We start from the raw sequence: 15,791 nt of genomic DNA, 5'->3' as shown, positions 1-15,791 counted from the left end.
TATTTATATGACAACCATGACACAGTTACAGAGATCCTCACATGTACATCGACATCGGGACATTATGCTTACAGGAAAACACAATAGACAACAAAAATACACAGTACAACATTGGATGAACGACGGTACAACCTGTCCAGAGGGAACTCTTTCTCTAGCTACTAGACACCAACTTATGTAAAAAAAAAAAAAAATGATAAATTTTTGTTTTATCTATTATCTATATGAGAATCTACTTTTTATTTTTGTAAAGGGCTGAAACTAAGTACACGATCTGGATATAAATCTAGTAAACCCCGTTTATGACTTATTCTCGTCATAACAATGTCTACGTTTAATGTCATAAATTGGATACTCTATTAACACTAAACGAGACGTTAGTTCTGAAGATATTACCACCACAATTTTCAGTGTCGAACGTCAGGTCGTAATATTGACTTATACTGTTTACCTTTTCCTCTATTTTATATCTGCCCATAAATCGGAAAACATTTCTTTTTTTAGGGTAAGATCAATAACATCGAAGTTCATGTAATCGCACCACTTTATGGATCTCAAATAAACGTAGACCTTTTAGGATTAGGGGGGTACGGAAAGTACCTTTGTCTATGACGAAACAAAACAAGTATTTATACGAACTTATAGAAATTAAATACTCCAAAGTTTTAACGGGTAACATTACAATGCGAGATTATACACTTCTTTAATCGAGTTTACACGAAAATAGATCGAAACGTGCACACATTTCTCTAAATACGTCGGTACGTATGTTTCTTTACGAGTTAGTCAACTTTGGCTACCGTCGAGGTTACGTATTAAGTTCCTACTATAATGGTAAGTAATAAGAACAATTAAATAACGAAATAACACTAAAGATATTTTGTTAACGGTACCTTATCGTCTCTTTTGGAATTTATTGGGCAAGTCAATGAACAGACCATATTTCAATGGAAGTTTCAGTCTTAATTTTATGTTATTTTTTATATCCTTTATTAAGATTAAAATATATAAAATATAGAACAAAGAAGAATTTTATCGCCTTACCAAACATGCAGCAAAATTGGCAGCAACCATTTGGTCAGCAACATTGGGGGATTGGTGTCGATTCTACAATTATTGGTTGTATCAAAAACTACGTGAATTGTATCGGATTTTTATTTTTTATGATACTTTGATTATAAGATGTGAGGCTTTCCGTCTTACCTAAATCGGGTGTTGTATTGAATTTAATTCGTTATGACGACGAATAAATAATGAGTTGCGAAAAAGTCGTCAAAACAAGCCAGTCGTGGTGAAGTTTATAAGTTTTATTTTGTAAACATGTTTTTCAAATTTTTATACTCTAAATCTTTATTAGTTAATTGAGGTCACATTTGTTGACCTATGGAGTTGTGGATTACATCGGATCGAGTATACTTCCAACAACCTGGTAAAAGAAAGGGAGACTATAGTCTAGGTCACTGAGAGGCATTTCCGTGTAGGGAATAAGTTTCAACTTTCTTATGACAAAAAATTTTAGATGTAATCTTATATTTTTCGCTTAAAGAATTTTCACCACACACAAACACAACGACACACACACACACACCCACCCACACACCACCACCACCACCACCACCCCCCCCCACCACACACACACACAAAACCCTTCTTAGTAAAGTGTCGTGATTCAGGTTATCCACTACTTGAAGTTAGGGAACTAACACAATACTCACCTATCCCGTTTCACGTGCTATTTAATGGCTATAATAGGAGAAAAGTGCGGAGACAGACTTTGTGTCTCGGGGTCAGACGAGCTAACCAATCGACCGGCCGAGCAAACTCTACCAGTTGGCGAATCTCTACAGGGCGAAGAATCGTTTAGTGTATCTTACGCGTTCGGTTATCTGTACGCTAACAAATTATCACTACAGTAATACCGATGTCTAACCATTTGTTTCCATGGGTTTAACTCCACAAAGGGTCGTCTACCCCTCACACACAAGGGAGACCACACGTAAAAACCCTAAAATCGGAAACACGTCTGGTAATTGTACGTGTTTTTGGCATATAATGTGTGGATGTCTTTTCCCTTTTGATAAATCAAATTTCACAAAGGAAGATTGTCAATTGCAAGTGACACAGTATAGTTATACCGTATCTAAGGGATGGCATATAAGTTAATAATACAAAAATGACATTAAACAAATGTCTTCCCGACACTCTGTCCGACACGACTCCTGGTCAAGGCTACAGTGTTGTTGGAGGACGTATAGCAGGTTCACCGACACACTACCGTTCCTTCTGACGTTTCTACCCGCCTTCTACTCTTTTTGACGGTCCTTTGTCCACGTTTTCGTTACAGGACATCAAAACGTATTCCAAGTACCATTGACATCCTTTCACGATGGACTTAGATGTACAACACGTATCTTGTAAAGATTTGGAACACATGTTTGGAACAGCACGGGCTCCTTAACAAAAAAAGAATAAAAGACAAAGAAAATATAGATATATACCACCTTTCTTTCCGATAGGAGACGTTATCGATAAACTCTAATGCCGAGTTACGACTAAATCACTTTCCAAACAACCAACGAACAGCTGTCCAGTTAACGAAAGCTTGTTCGGAAATGGGTCTGCTTATATTTTAACTCCGCTCGCTGTACATCTAAAACTTAAGTTTCTTTAGTCAGGAATAAAAGTCAACCGTATGTAGGTCACATACAATCCCTTGTAACCAAATTACTTACCTTCTTACCGACATAATCTACTTAATCACGTCGTACGGGACATGGCCATCATGTCATGTTTTCGTAATCCCCTTTTAATGCACCCTACCACTGACCAGGTCTTTGTACAAGAGTTATCAGGAGATACTTTAAAGAGGTACGATTAACGTCAGGAACTTTTACTGTAGTGAGACTTTAAGACTAACTCTATGAAATTAGCTGTCATACTTTACCAGTGTCACAAGACGATTTACACGAGACCTTTTCACTATGACAAACTAATCAACGTTTCGTGACGTTCTGCTTCGTAGTTAGACAAAATCCTCCTTCGTTTATTGACGCTCTTTGTGAAAACAGTCAGTCGAAACACACTTTAGCAAGTGAAGAAGTGTGACACATCATCTCGGTTTTTGACTTTTCCAAGGGACTCACTAAACATCAACTGTTTTCGCCGAACGCCTGAACTATATGGAACGGGAAGAGATCACCCGGGAAGTACAAGGAACTCTGCACTCATACACACACGGTCGCCTCCCACACACAGGTCGGTCGACGCCCGAGAAACACGGAACTACCTGTCTGTTGACGACTACCGAAGTTGTCAATAAGCCTCACCTTCTTGGCAAAAACTGTATTGTTTTTGAAGTGGTGGAGAGACAATGCACAGTTTTACCCACTGCTGTCACCCATGGCCAAAGCATGTCTCTCTGTCCCAGCAACATCAGTAACAAGCAAGAGAGTCTTTTCCACAGCAGGGGATATTGCAAACGCCCAAACATCCCAGCTTCTACCTGGAAATGTGGACATGCTCATATTCCTAAAAGATAACCTTGATGATGCTGAGTGAGTGAGTTAGTGAGTTAGAGTTACGGTACTTGAAAAACTAAAGTGAAACTTGATTTATTCTATTTATTGCAGGGTCTGATTATTATATTGTTGAAACTTTAAAATACTACTATCCTACTAAAATGCTGTACAATAAGATTTATTATTTAATAAGAAAAAAAATTCTAGTAAAAAAAAAAAAAATTCACATTGTTTTTCTTTATTTTTCAATATTGCGATAAATATCGTACCGTGGACTTTTTATCGCAATATTATCGTACCGTGAGTTTTTGGTATCGTTACATCCCTAATATCTATTATAACAGAAAAGGAAAACTTTGTGAAGTATTAATGTTTGATAAAAGGTCCAGTGATTTGTTTTAGTGGCGTCTAGCTGTAAGATTGCAGAATAATAAATATCCCTCCGCTACCCCTCCTTTTGAAAGCGCGTTGGGAAATTACAGTGGCCCAAAGTGGCAAAGAAATTCGAGACCCTCTTTAGAACCAGTGTTTGGTCTGTCAGTTGGGCTAATGCAGAAACATGACAGACCGTGTGTCAGGACATGCGCCTTATGTATATATTTAAAAAGGGCTTTATATTTCCACGCTCCGTGATCGTCGCTTAAAAGGTTGTTTAGGTCTACCATCTTGAATACTGTCTAACAGCTTCAGTGAGGATTGAAGAGGGATCTCTGAGGATTAACTGATATGTTTTCTCTCCTAACATGATTTCCAGCATGTCTTAAAGCTTCCTAGATTGGAGGGACTGACGGAAATGTGGTTGAAATGTAAGACACTTTGGATGCGATCAACAATTCTTAGTTCTAGGAGTTATGCACTAATGAAAACATAGTTATGAATATTATATCCCCTTTCTGGCTGTAAATCCCCCTGATTCCTTCACACTGGTCCTCTAAAAGTGTTCTTTGTTTGGAGCCAGTTTTGAAGTGTGCAGTATTTTATTTCTAATTTAGCGTCCCGCTCATATCTGTGCCTCATTAGCACCACTTGTGGGTTTACCTTCCTCTTTGATTCATAAGTAAGTGGCACACATAGCTCAAACACTGGCCTCATCTGAATTATCCAGGCAGTCATAGTCCCCGTCGCAGCGGAATCTGGACGAGATGCAGTCTCCGTTAGCGCAGGCAAAGTCCTTGTGGTTGCAGGTGACCGGCTCTAAGTTGAGAAAAAAACATAACAGATATAAAATCTTGCCAAATTGATTATTTTTTTCCAGAAAAATACATACATCCCCCGATGCAGTGATCAGCCAAATGTGCTGTGTTGGCAAAACCATCATTTAGCTAATTAGAGTCATTTTGTATTAGGAGTGGAGGAGCTAAGCTGATCAAGACGTAAATACATTCAAGGCTGCTCTCACAATGGAGGGGGGGCAACACACTTTCCAAAGCCAAAAAGCTTCAGCCATTTAGTGCTAGTGTGTCCCTGAGGAGAATATTAGGGCACAGCTAAACAGCTGCATCACATCCAATGTCTGGGCCCTCCCCTTGTTATCAAGGACTGTTAGCTAACCCAGGGTGTGTGTTATGAGTTGTGCTGCAACAGAGAGTCCCAGCAGGCATTGCAGCAAAGAAATCTGATTTGCAGCCTCTCCACTGTCTGCGGGGTCCACCTGCTTAATTCTTCACCATCCACCACTTGACTGGCTTTTATTTGCATTCATGTGACATTAATAAGTATGGGAAATGAGCACCTTATAAATCACATAAATGATGCACACTCAGCAGGAACACACAAAAGGCATGCAAACGTGACGTAAAGGCAAACACACACACACGTACAATGCGCAAAATAAATGGAATTTAACGAGGTGTCATTCCACGAGTAAATACAAGTTTTTCTTCTAAAAAGTGAGCATGAATATATATGAAAAGGGAATATGAGCGGGTTGAGTTGCAGAGAAGAGATGGTATCAAGAGCTCCGGAGTCTGAGTCTCATATTATTATCAGAAAAAAAAAGCACAAATAATAAGAGTTGTGTCTGGCGCAGTAGATAGTGGGAAACATTACCCACAGATACATAGGTGTGTGGGAGACATATAATTTGTTGTGGTGGTGGGAGGGGCTCTCAAGTGTCTTCTAAGAAACCCAATTCTTCAGTGTAGAACGTCAGTAGTGTATAAAGAACACACTGAGCTGCCAGAAAGTGAAGGAGACGGGTACTCACTGCAGTTCTCCTCGTCTGAATTGTCTCCGCAGTCATTCTGGCTGTCACACCTCCAGTGGTCCGGGATGCAGTTGTTATTCTCACAGCGGAATTCATGAGGTCCGCAGGTCTTTTCATCTTTTTCATCAAGAGCAAACAAACACAAAGATGAAAATGGCTTCAAAGAGCATGAATATTAATGGCGCGCAAGCTACCGTATTTTCTACGTGTAATCATGGTTTCCTCAGGGTTTCCCTAAGCAAGTCTGACACGGAGTTCAAAACACAGTGCACACTCCAGAGGCTAACTCACAGTAAGATGAAATACCTGACTGTGCTCCCAATCACCCTCAACACAGTTTGTGACAGGGAGCTGGCAACATTGAGCTTTCTTCAAGAAAAACACCCGAAAGATTCACAGAACACAACAAACACTGAGCTATTTGATTTTTGATTTTTCTATATACCGCGACCCAAAGTGTTTCTGTTTCAGTACCAGTACATATCACAGTGGTTTAATTATATGTTTAAATGCCATCGCTTATAAACAGTAACAGCAACTTAGTTCTGTATTGGTCTATATCAGCTCATCACTTCTTGGTCTTTAATGGTATTTATTTGTTATATATTAGTTGAAATAAATATTCATTAACAAATATGTTTCCCAAAAAGACCAGATACGTAGTAACTAGTTTAAAGTCTTGTTCTGTTGCAAGAGAGCACATGAATCTTCACAGTTTCCAGTAAAGAAAATGTCTCTCTGAGAAAAGCTAAAGTAAAACGTATAATAAAAAATCTAAAATGATGAACTTTATTCATCTTGTTCACGAGGTGTGAAAAGAGTGTGGGCACATTAAAACATATAAGCTCAAAGTAAATTGGGAACTTGGAGACTTGGAATAACACCAAGGTGCAGCTTCCTACTAAATACTAAATGTAATGGTAAATGGACTCCTTTACTATGTGACCCCTAAAAGGACATTTACATATAGAAGTCATGCAATCGGGAGCAATATGGGGTTATATACAGTAGCTTGTTACATTGACATGTTGGTTGCAAGGGCCAGAGATGAAACTGCCAACTTTCCAATTGTTGGGCCTCTGCTCTACATCCTGAGCCACAGTAGCTGAACATCTTTAAAAAGTCATTTTAAATGTTACTCCTGTGAGTCAATAAACGGCACTTAAGAGTCGACTTTGGTGCCAGTAGCTCAGTTTGTCTTGGGAACCAAAGGGTCGCCGGTCGAGTCCCGATAAGACCTAAATATATGGAGTGGGGTTGGTAGCTGGAGAGGTGCAGTTCACCTCCTTGAGCAAGGCACCACATCCCAAACTGCTCCCAGACACCATTACACTGGCAGCTCCGTGGCTCTGCCCACTCTCCATTAGTGCATGTCTATAGGTCCTGTTTGTTCATGTGTGTATTTCGGGTCAGAATTGTGTAATTGTAAAATAAAACCAGAGTGAATAAGTGAATTTCCTCTAAAGGAATAATAAAGGTTATCTTATGTATTAATGTGTATGCTGTTTAAAGTGACTGGTATTTATGGTGAATGTGTCAACGGTGGCTTGCGGTTGATATGGGAATAAGTATGAAGGGTCTGCAGTATATCATTCTTAAATCAGACCCAGTTTAAACATTAATGGCCTAGTGGTGGAATTATCCAAAATATCCGCATTCACTTCAAAAAGAAACAGATGCTTTGTATATTTATTCGAGCAATGCTTCCTCAGATTTGGATTCAAAGTCAAACTCAGCCTCCCTTTAAAAAGTTGTTTCAGCGCAGACATCATCAGGGATAATAGCCAAGGTAACGCTGTTATCGGTTAGGGAAGAGATGTGTCATAAGGATCCAGGCAGATTCTGCCTGGATCTCTTTCCAACACGACAGCAGGAGGAGAGAATCAGGAGGGAAAGCTGAGCACAGCAGCCGAGGACACAAGGCGGCAATTCATTAGGAGGCAGCTCAGTCACTAACTGCATATAAAAGATGTGACACAGGAGTAATATTTCCCCGCTAAGCTAGAGCTCATTAAGGTGCTAACAAGCAAAACTTCCTTAAACTGTCTGAGATAATTCAAAGTGAAAATAAAGTAGCTCTAAAGCAGCATTACCTCTGTGAGAACTTTTTAGGTGATGAATTACAGGATGACACTGCATATAACACAGTTTGAGGGGCTAAAGTCAAACATCAGAACACATTCAACAAAGCGGGATAAGCATTTACTCAATGTTACATCAGGGTCCTCTCGAGTTAAGTGACATTTAAGCAGCAGCAAAACAGTCACATGAAACCGACTTGAAATTACAAAGGAAATCTATTGAGAGGAGGTGTGAAGCATCACACATCAAAGCATTCATAATTCTCAAATTGCAATCTTGTGCAAGCCGCATTAACTGACAACACTATCAAAAATAGAAACACCTGGCCCAATTGTGAAGGCATCATTTGTAGATATTACGTGCTAAAGTAAAACACATTATAACATAAAAAATATATATATATTTTATGTACAGAATAATAAACTGTATTATTATGACTGACTTCATGAATAAAAAAATATTGGATATTTTTTTCTTTTGCTAAAACTTAAAACTAAACTGCAGGGTTTAGCATAATTGTGGAGTGAACATAATTATGTCTCTTCAAGAGGCATTTCAGGCCAAAACAGCCCTGATGAAAACTCCTCAAAAGTTAGTTTTTCCTCCTGATGTAGAAAAAGTTCCCAAGGTGCCCTGCCCTTGCAAAAGTGTTTTTTTGTTTTATTTTGTGTGTATGTTTGTGAGGTCACACAGCAAACTGAGATCATAACGCTGAGCTCTTATCGACAAAAGCGAACAGCTGTCCTTCATGTGGTTCTCCCTCCACACATCATCCGATGAAGGATGGAGACGGACCAGAGTGAAGCCAAGTGTAAAATTAATTCCGATTCAATCAGATCCTTCCCCCCCTTTAGCTGAAAATTAAGTGAAGTGCTGTGATTTATGGTTAAGTGGGTTCCCACAACTCACCGCAATTAGCCTCGTCCGACCCGTCTGCGCAGTCGGGGTCCTCATCACAGACCCAGAGTTTGGAGATGCAGTGCATGGAGGCCTTGCACTGGAACTGGTCCGGGGAGCAGGTGCTTTCAGCTGTGAGCAGAGAGAGGATTTGGATTATTTTTGAAACATTCAAAATGTAAGAGCCAATGAGCAGCCATTAATCCCCCTAAACACTCACATACCTGCTCAGTGTTTTATTATAACAAGTAGTTGTTGTGTTGCCTATTATAAAACCTCACATTGTTACAGATAGCATTTTAATTTCAGCGGTGCAATGCTCATTACAAAAGTGCATTTAAAACCACATCCAATCATTGTGGAAGACTAGGAAGGGGTGAAGTAATTAGCTTCACTTTAATTAAAGTCTTTTTTTTAAGTCTCTCTTTCCCCCTCCTTACATCTTGCATCCTCTCCCCCCACTTTGACCCCACTTGCAATCACATGCAAGACAAATCACAGCAGCCTGAAAGACTTGAATGGGGTGTGATATTCTGATGAGTTACATCAGGGCAGAGGAAATCTGGTCTTATCCTCTGTGCAATTCAATAACTAATCCCTTTTCACAGGAACAGGCCAACACAAGGGCTGCTTTTGGAATACCGAATGAACATGTCGTCATGCATTGTGTTGGAGCAGGAAATACATCTAACATGTTAAAAGAAGGACAATTCAAATGATATATCTTTATCCACTAGATTAAAACAATGTATATATATACTGTATATATATATATAACTTTAGAGTTTATTTATTATTTATTTGTTTATATATTAAGTCTTAAAATGTACGTATGTGCATACATATGTATATGTATACATGTGTATGTATGTATATGTATACAGTATTGGTATAGCTGAGTATATATGTATATTTAAAAATCACCCCTCTGTATACATAATGGGAAAATGTCTTAGTCCCTTATGCGTATCAATGTCATGTAATCAGCTTTAATTTTAAATTAAATATATATTACTGTTTACATTTGTTATTTCTACTATTATGTTATCTTTGTTTTGTATTTAAGTTTCTTGTGTTTTACCTAATCTTTATGAAAAACACAAGTTTGTATTCTGAGTGAGATGCATCGTAACTAGGTCGATAAATGGAGAGTATAAAATCAAATATAAAAAATACATTGATTCTTATTTGAGAAATTATTTGTTTTCTTTTCGAAACTTCAAAATATTAATAAAATTGAAAATACACATGACCAATAGATTTATCTTATCCACAGTTGTTTATATATAAAAACTAATCTTAAAATAGTGGCTGTGTTATAGGCTTTTGCTGCATTGTCGGGACAGATTGAAACAGGGATTTATTCATGAGCTTTCCGGTCTGAAAGCCATTTTCTAAGTCCATGAGTTTGAAAGTAATAATGCAGAGCCTTACGGCAGTCCGTCTCGTCCTCTCCGTCTCCACAGTCGTCCTGACTGTTGCAGCGCAGGTTAAGAGGGATGCATTTCTGTTTCCTGGTGCACTTGAACTGGCCTGACAGACAGATGTATGTCTCTGAAAGAGAAAATGGGCAGGAGCAGCGGGAGGTTGAATCAATAAGAAATGATGGGATGTCGAGACAAAGCAAAGCATTTACTGGCTGCTAGTCATTCACCCTGCAACTTGGTCAGTTTATGAAAAGCTAATACATTTGCTTGGTTTTTTAAACATCCATTGTTTTTACTTTTTTTTTTTATTGAATATGGATTATGATTCATATTTCATATTCATATTTTTAACTCTGTTTCCAATTAATGGAAAATGTCCTGTTCGTAATGTCATTAGAACTCAAGGTGACATTTTGAAATAGCTTGTTTATTGTGAAAAAGAGCCCCAAGCCCAATCATTTAAATTGACTTGATAAATTATTCCAACAATTAATTGATTTCCAAACAATTATTAAAAGTGGTCTTGATTCATTTCCCGGTGATCAACTCATTAATTTCTAGACTGATTGTTTTAACACCAAATTGTACCATCACCATCAAAATGACAAAAGACATGACACTACTGGGCATACAGATTAATTGATTCTGTAAGCCAGACAGGTTTCTGGCAAATGTAGAAACAGCACAGCAATAAGGAAGAAGTATTGAATGACATTTAAAAAAAAGTTGAAAAAGAACCACTTAGATTTCCTTAATTAATTAAAGAGCTAAAGTTGCTAGATCCTCACCACAGTTAGCTTCATCTGAGTTGTCCCCACAGTCGTTCTCTCCATCACAGATGAATGGAGGAAGAGCACACAGGCCAGTACCGCACTGGAAGCGCCCAGGCTGACATTTGAATTCCGCTGTTGGAAGAGATCATAACTATATATATACTCTAAAAGTTCAATCAGATATTATATATATCAGTACAAGGTATTGTGTAATGCCATTAAATGCTAAACATATAAACTAGCAAATACAGAAACACAGTTCCAAATCAATATTAATATCCCTCAAAGATGACCTTGAAGTGTTCTGGTATACATTAGTATTATTCTAAAGCTTTGAACTTTGAACAACATGGCACTCACGGCAGTCAGTAGGTTCATCCGATCCATCCCCACAGTCGTCCACCGTGTCACACTTCCACCAGAAAGGGATACACTCATCTGTCCCACAGCGAAACTAGAAGTACAAATAAAAAATAAAAACAGAATTTGAGGTCAACATGAATATTTGACTCGTTTTAGCTTCAACATTCTTCAAAGCCAAAGTCAAAATCAATATACAACCATCTCCTTCGAGTATATGTCTGAAGAGGAAAAACTATGAGAGTGAAGCAATTTGGCCAGGAGGGAAAAGAAACAAGAAAAAACATGGACAAATAGAAGCAGGAAGTGGGAGGGGGAGTTGGCTGACCTGACTGGAAGTGCAGTTGGAGAGACATGTCTTGTTGTCAGCAGCCAAGTAAAAATTTGTGGGACAGGCACATTTGTGTTCCCCACCGGGAGACAGAAGACACAGGTGGCTGCATCCTCCGTTCGCAATCTGACACTGGTGCTTGGGTACTGTACAGAAGGACACAGAGATTAAAACTAAGTAACATAAATACTTTCCTTCTCGAAACTCGGCAACAACCGCTCAGCATGGGAGGGTAGAACCAACAGGAGTGCCAGATGGACTCCGTACCTTCAGGCTGGCGCAGGGAGTGGTAAACCTTGATGGATTTGATGGCTTGCCAGGAGTTGAGAAGCTCCATCCCTTGAGCGCCAGTCGTCTTGTGAGCACGTCGAAGTGATTTGGACTTACCGTCCGTCCAATAGATAAAGTCCTCGAACAAAGTCAGAGCCATTACCCCTTGGATGTGATCGTAGGACACTGGAGAGGGACAAATGGCCAAGGCAAGATTCAATTCAATTCTTTTTTGTAGTCAGTTTAGCACTCACATCAACTTCCAATTAGTCACCTCCACACACATTTATTTATCCAGATTTTAAAGCATTTAGAATAGCTCAGTCACATTTTTAATTGTCCAACATTTAGTGACTTAAACAGTGTCAATACTTTAAGTCCAACTTCCACGTTACGGTTTAACATCAACAGCGATGTGTTAAATAGGTTTATGTGCATGTAAATGGTGTGAAAAGGCTAAACAAGTGCACTACAGGAGTTTCTCGCCCACACACTACCTGAAATGACATCACTATGTAACACTTGCACTTCTATTGGCTAGCACTACGAGCGGTTGACCAATCACAACAGAGCCGGCCAGCTAACCAATCAGCTTTGGTTACAGACAGAGGGTTAAAAGAGCTGCAGCAGGCAGTTTGAGAAAAATAAAGATATTTTTAAACATTAAAGCATGTAAACATGTCACAGTAGAGGCACAACATACAAATGTGAACTTGAGCATAATATGTTTTCTCAAAGTAAGAGTTGGAGCAAATAGAGATAGCATTTTCTAAGGTACAGTAAGCTAACCAGCTGCCAGCTCCAGACTAGCGTTCAACAGACAGACGTACCACCTGAGTCTCACCTTTGCGTCTTTGGGTTCCATCCATGTTGGAAAGAAGGATGTGGTTGTCGTCTGCCCAGTATAGCCTCTTGTTGGTGTAATCGATAGTGAGGGCAGTGGGGCTATAGATCTCCGTGTCAACGATAACCGTCTGCCCTCGACCATCCATGCCAATACGGCCGATGTGGGGGGGTTCGCAGCAGTCTACCCAGAACACGTACCTAGTCAGAAGTACAGCGTAGATCAAAGAGCTACATTCTCCAGCAGGCGGAATGTGATAGGAATTTAAATGAGCTTTGACACATATTGATACACATCAAGCAAAATTGATCTAACAGTTTCCAGGTTAACCATCTGAAAGGAGCAAGTATATCCTTGTTCTGCCTCAGGCTACGAAATCAATCCATATTAAGAAAACACTAAGGATTTATGGTGAGCTTTACAGTTGTGGTGATAAGCTTACCCAGTCTGAGGGTCCAGAGCTAGATCTGTGGGGCTATTGAGGCCAGAACTGATCAGGACAGTTGGGTAGAGACCATTGGCTTTGGAAACTTCCATTGTTTTCCTTTCTGCATCGCACCAGTACAGATTTTTCCCAATCCAATCCACTGCTAAGGCACTGGGTACTGCTGTTTTATGGACTACCTAGTAACACAATGAAAGGAAGATCACTTTAAGTATAGAGGTTTGTCTATTGCTATACATTTATCCATGAATGATTGTAAATAACTTTGAAGTACAGTAACTTTGAAGAATAAGATGGCATTAAAGGACAAGTGGTTATTTCATTTATTCACTTCTGACACACAAGATAATGTACAATTGAACGGTAATGGCTACAAATGCATATCCTCTGTGACGCACAGCTGCTGAAGGGTACTGCAGAACAGAGGCTGAGCGTTGTTGTTAAGTAAGCGAGTCATATACAGAAGACACTGTCAATTGTGGTTTGCTTCAGTATAAATTTCTTATATCTAAAAAAGGGATATGTTAAGTAGCTTTGATCGTAAAATGAATATGTTCTTTGTGTTTCCTTTACTTCCTTATTTGCGCCACCTACATAAGGCATGAGTTGAGTTAGAGCTAGAGTTTTGCTGAAAGTTAAAAGTGTCATGTTGTGTTTTTTAGGCCAGGAATCTGGTGAAGACTGCCATAATCCAATGTATTTTCTTGTGTAGTCTTGTGTGAAGAGAAGTAGTTGGTGCACTGCATGTTTTTGGAGCCAGAAACTGTCTTAAGACTTAAACAATAAAAAAAAGGTAATAGTATAGTTTCACCCAAAATCATGCATACCTTGTAAGAGGCTACATATAGAGGGCACACATCCGTTCTGCTGCTGTATGACAGCAACGGTGGACGATCTAAGTAAGCATATCATTATTCTCACTCAGTAAAGAACATATACAGTCTAAGGTACAGACTTGTAGTGACTCTTAATCACGTACAAATAGTATTTTCATGTGCATTTACAGCTGTACTGGCTAATATATAGATCTGAGTGAAAACATTTTCAAACATTTAAATGTGCACAAAACAATTTGCTGTGCATTTTAAAGAGCTTCATTAGCAATACAATGTGGTTTGACCAGGTACAAACAGAAATGCAATGTCATGCAAATGTGAATACAAACCACTTCACCCATCTCATTGCAAATATTATCAGTTGTAAATTAATAAATGGTAGTGTAGAACTGTATATTGCAGAAATGCAAGAAAATTTGGAAAGAAGTACTCTTTGCACGAGTATTTCTTAACAATGTAAATGCTAATTATGTTATTAAAGCGGCTAGGAGGGAAAGCAGCAGAGAGACAATCATTAGGAAAAAAATCATCTCACTGCGCTAATCTCACTGAGAGATTAACTTAAAATATTAAAATATAAGTGAAAGTATTTAACTGATGTAAATAAAATCTAGGAACTGTCTGGGAACTCTATCAATATCCCCAGGACAGTCTAGCTTGTGAAGTATGAAAAAGCAGTTGTTCAGAATAAACAATCATTGTGCCAGCTGGCAGATAAAGCTAACATCATTAAAACCCCCTTTTTACAAAAAAAGAAAAAAATGCCAGCAACCATGCAATCTGTCATTAAGGAACACGACGTGCTTTGAGGCCCTTTCTGTCATCATTTGCGAGAGGATATATAGTCTTGGCAAAAGACTTGGCTGTCCCCGAGGAGGTAATTTGGACACGACTGAACTTAAAACAGTCACTAAAGGGACGCTTTGTGAAGTATTTTCAATCACAACTGCCTCCTTGGGAAAAAATGAGTTGATTCTCCCATAGAGTTCTTCTTCTTTATCCTTAATATTGCACTATTGATCAAAGACATTGTTTTATGTGGCACTGAAGGTTAACTTGAGACCAACGTCAGCATTTGGATGTGACTCACCGATCACACTCCAGATTCATTTGGTCTTTATGTTTTGATCTTGAAAGTTGTTTTTTTCATTTCAAAGTAACATTTAAAATAGAACAGAGAAGTTCAATCAATCATTTTTTGTTATATTATTTCATCAATGTAAAGTGTTTTTAACACAAAGAAAAAGCATTTTTGTAACATGGTTTACTTGCTTTTAAAAACATGAAAGCATATTTGTCCATAATATGAAACAATAAATAAAAACAATCATTAATCAATCAATCAATAGGATACGGCTGAAATAGGCCGAAGGCCTTTTAGTCGCTCATAAATAAGTAGATCACTGTTCTTCATATGCTATGGATGCTGGCAACAGTCACATAGTCCAAAGTGAAGGTGATGTTTGACCAGTAATGATCGAGGCGGGACTTGAGACAGTTAACCGTCTTGGATGTGACAACGCTTTCTGGCAGATCATTCCACAAGTCAACCACACGCAGGCTGAAAAAGTTGCGGCGGATAGCCAGCCTTGAGTACTNACCACACAGTTAATAAATACAACTACTCTTCTGGCTAAAATGCATATTTTTAAAAGTCAATCAACGAGTAATCTTAATTTAAGGTGTTTGAAGAGTAGATTATAAATACAATTTCTTTTAGAAAAAATTATTGCCACAAAAAAATCAAAGGGTGGCTCAACACGTCATGAAATGGGAAATATGCTTGCCATGTTGTGTTTTTG

At 38.6% G+C, this 15,791-nt stretch overlaps 1 protein-coding gene across 1 annotated transcript in view; it reads right to left on the bottom strand.

Annotated features, from left to right (window-relative positions):
* Positions 1–13,328, bottom strand: part of LOC104966550 (low-density lipoprotein receptor-related protein 1B-like) — a 91,502-nt gene extending 78,174 nt beyond the window's left edge. The window contains exons 1-10 of the mRNA XM_010795734.1: positions 13,151–13,328; positions 12,709–12,908; positions 11,862–12,050; positions 11,592–11,740; positions 11,264–11,357; positions 10,919–11,035; positions 10,138–10,257; positions 8,716–8,835; positions 5,725–5,841; positions 4,606–4,712 (exon numbers count right to left, since the gene is read on the bottom strand). Of these exons, the coding sequence (XP_010794036.1) occupies positions 4,606–4,712; positions 5,725–5,841; positions 8,716–8,835; positions 10,138–10,257; positions 10,919–11,035; positions 11,264–11,357; positions 11,592–11,740; positions 11,862–12,050; positions 12,709–12,908; positions 13,151–13,245 (1,308 nt within the window). The 5' untranslated portion in view covers positions 13,246–13,328. The remainder of the gene's footprint in view (positions 1–4,605; positions 4,713–5,724; positions 5,842–8,715; positions 8,836–10,137; positions 10,258–10,918; positions 11,036–11,263; positions 11,358–11,591; positions 11,741–11,861; positions 12,051–12,708; positions 12,909–13,150) is intronic.
* Between the last annotated feature and the right edge of the window lie 2,463 nt (positions 13,329–15,791).

Source organism: Notothenia coriiceps, unplaced genomic scaffold (assembly GCF_000735185.1).
Source record: "Notothenia coriiceps isolate Sejong01 unplaced genomic scaffold, NC01 NC01_scaffold00037246, whole genome shotgun sequence".
NCBI classification, from domain to species: Eukaryota; Metazoa; Chordata; class Actinopteri; order Perciformes; family Nototheniidae; genus Notothenia; species Notothenia coriiceps.
The sequence above is the reverse complement of the archived record's forward strand: the minus strand, read 5'-3'. Positions and strand labels throughout refer to the sequence as shown.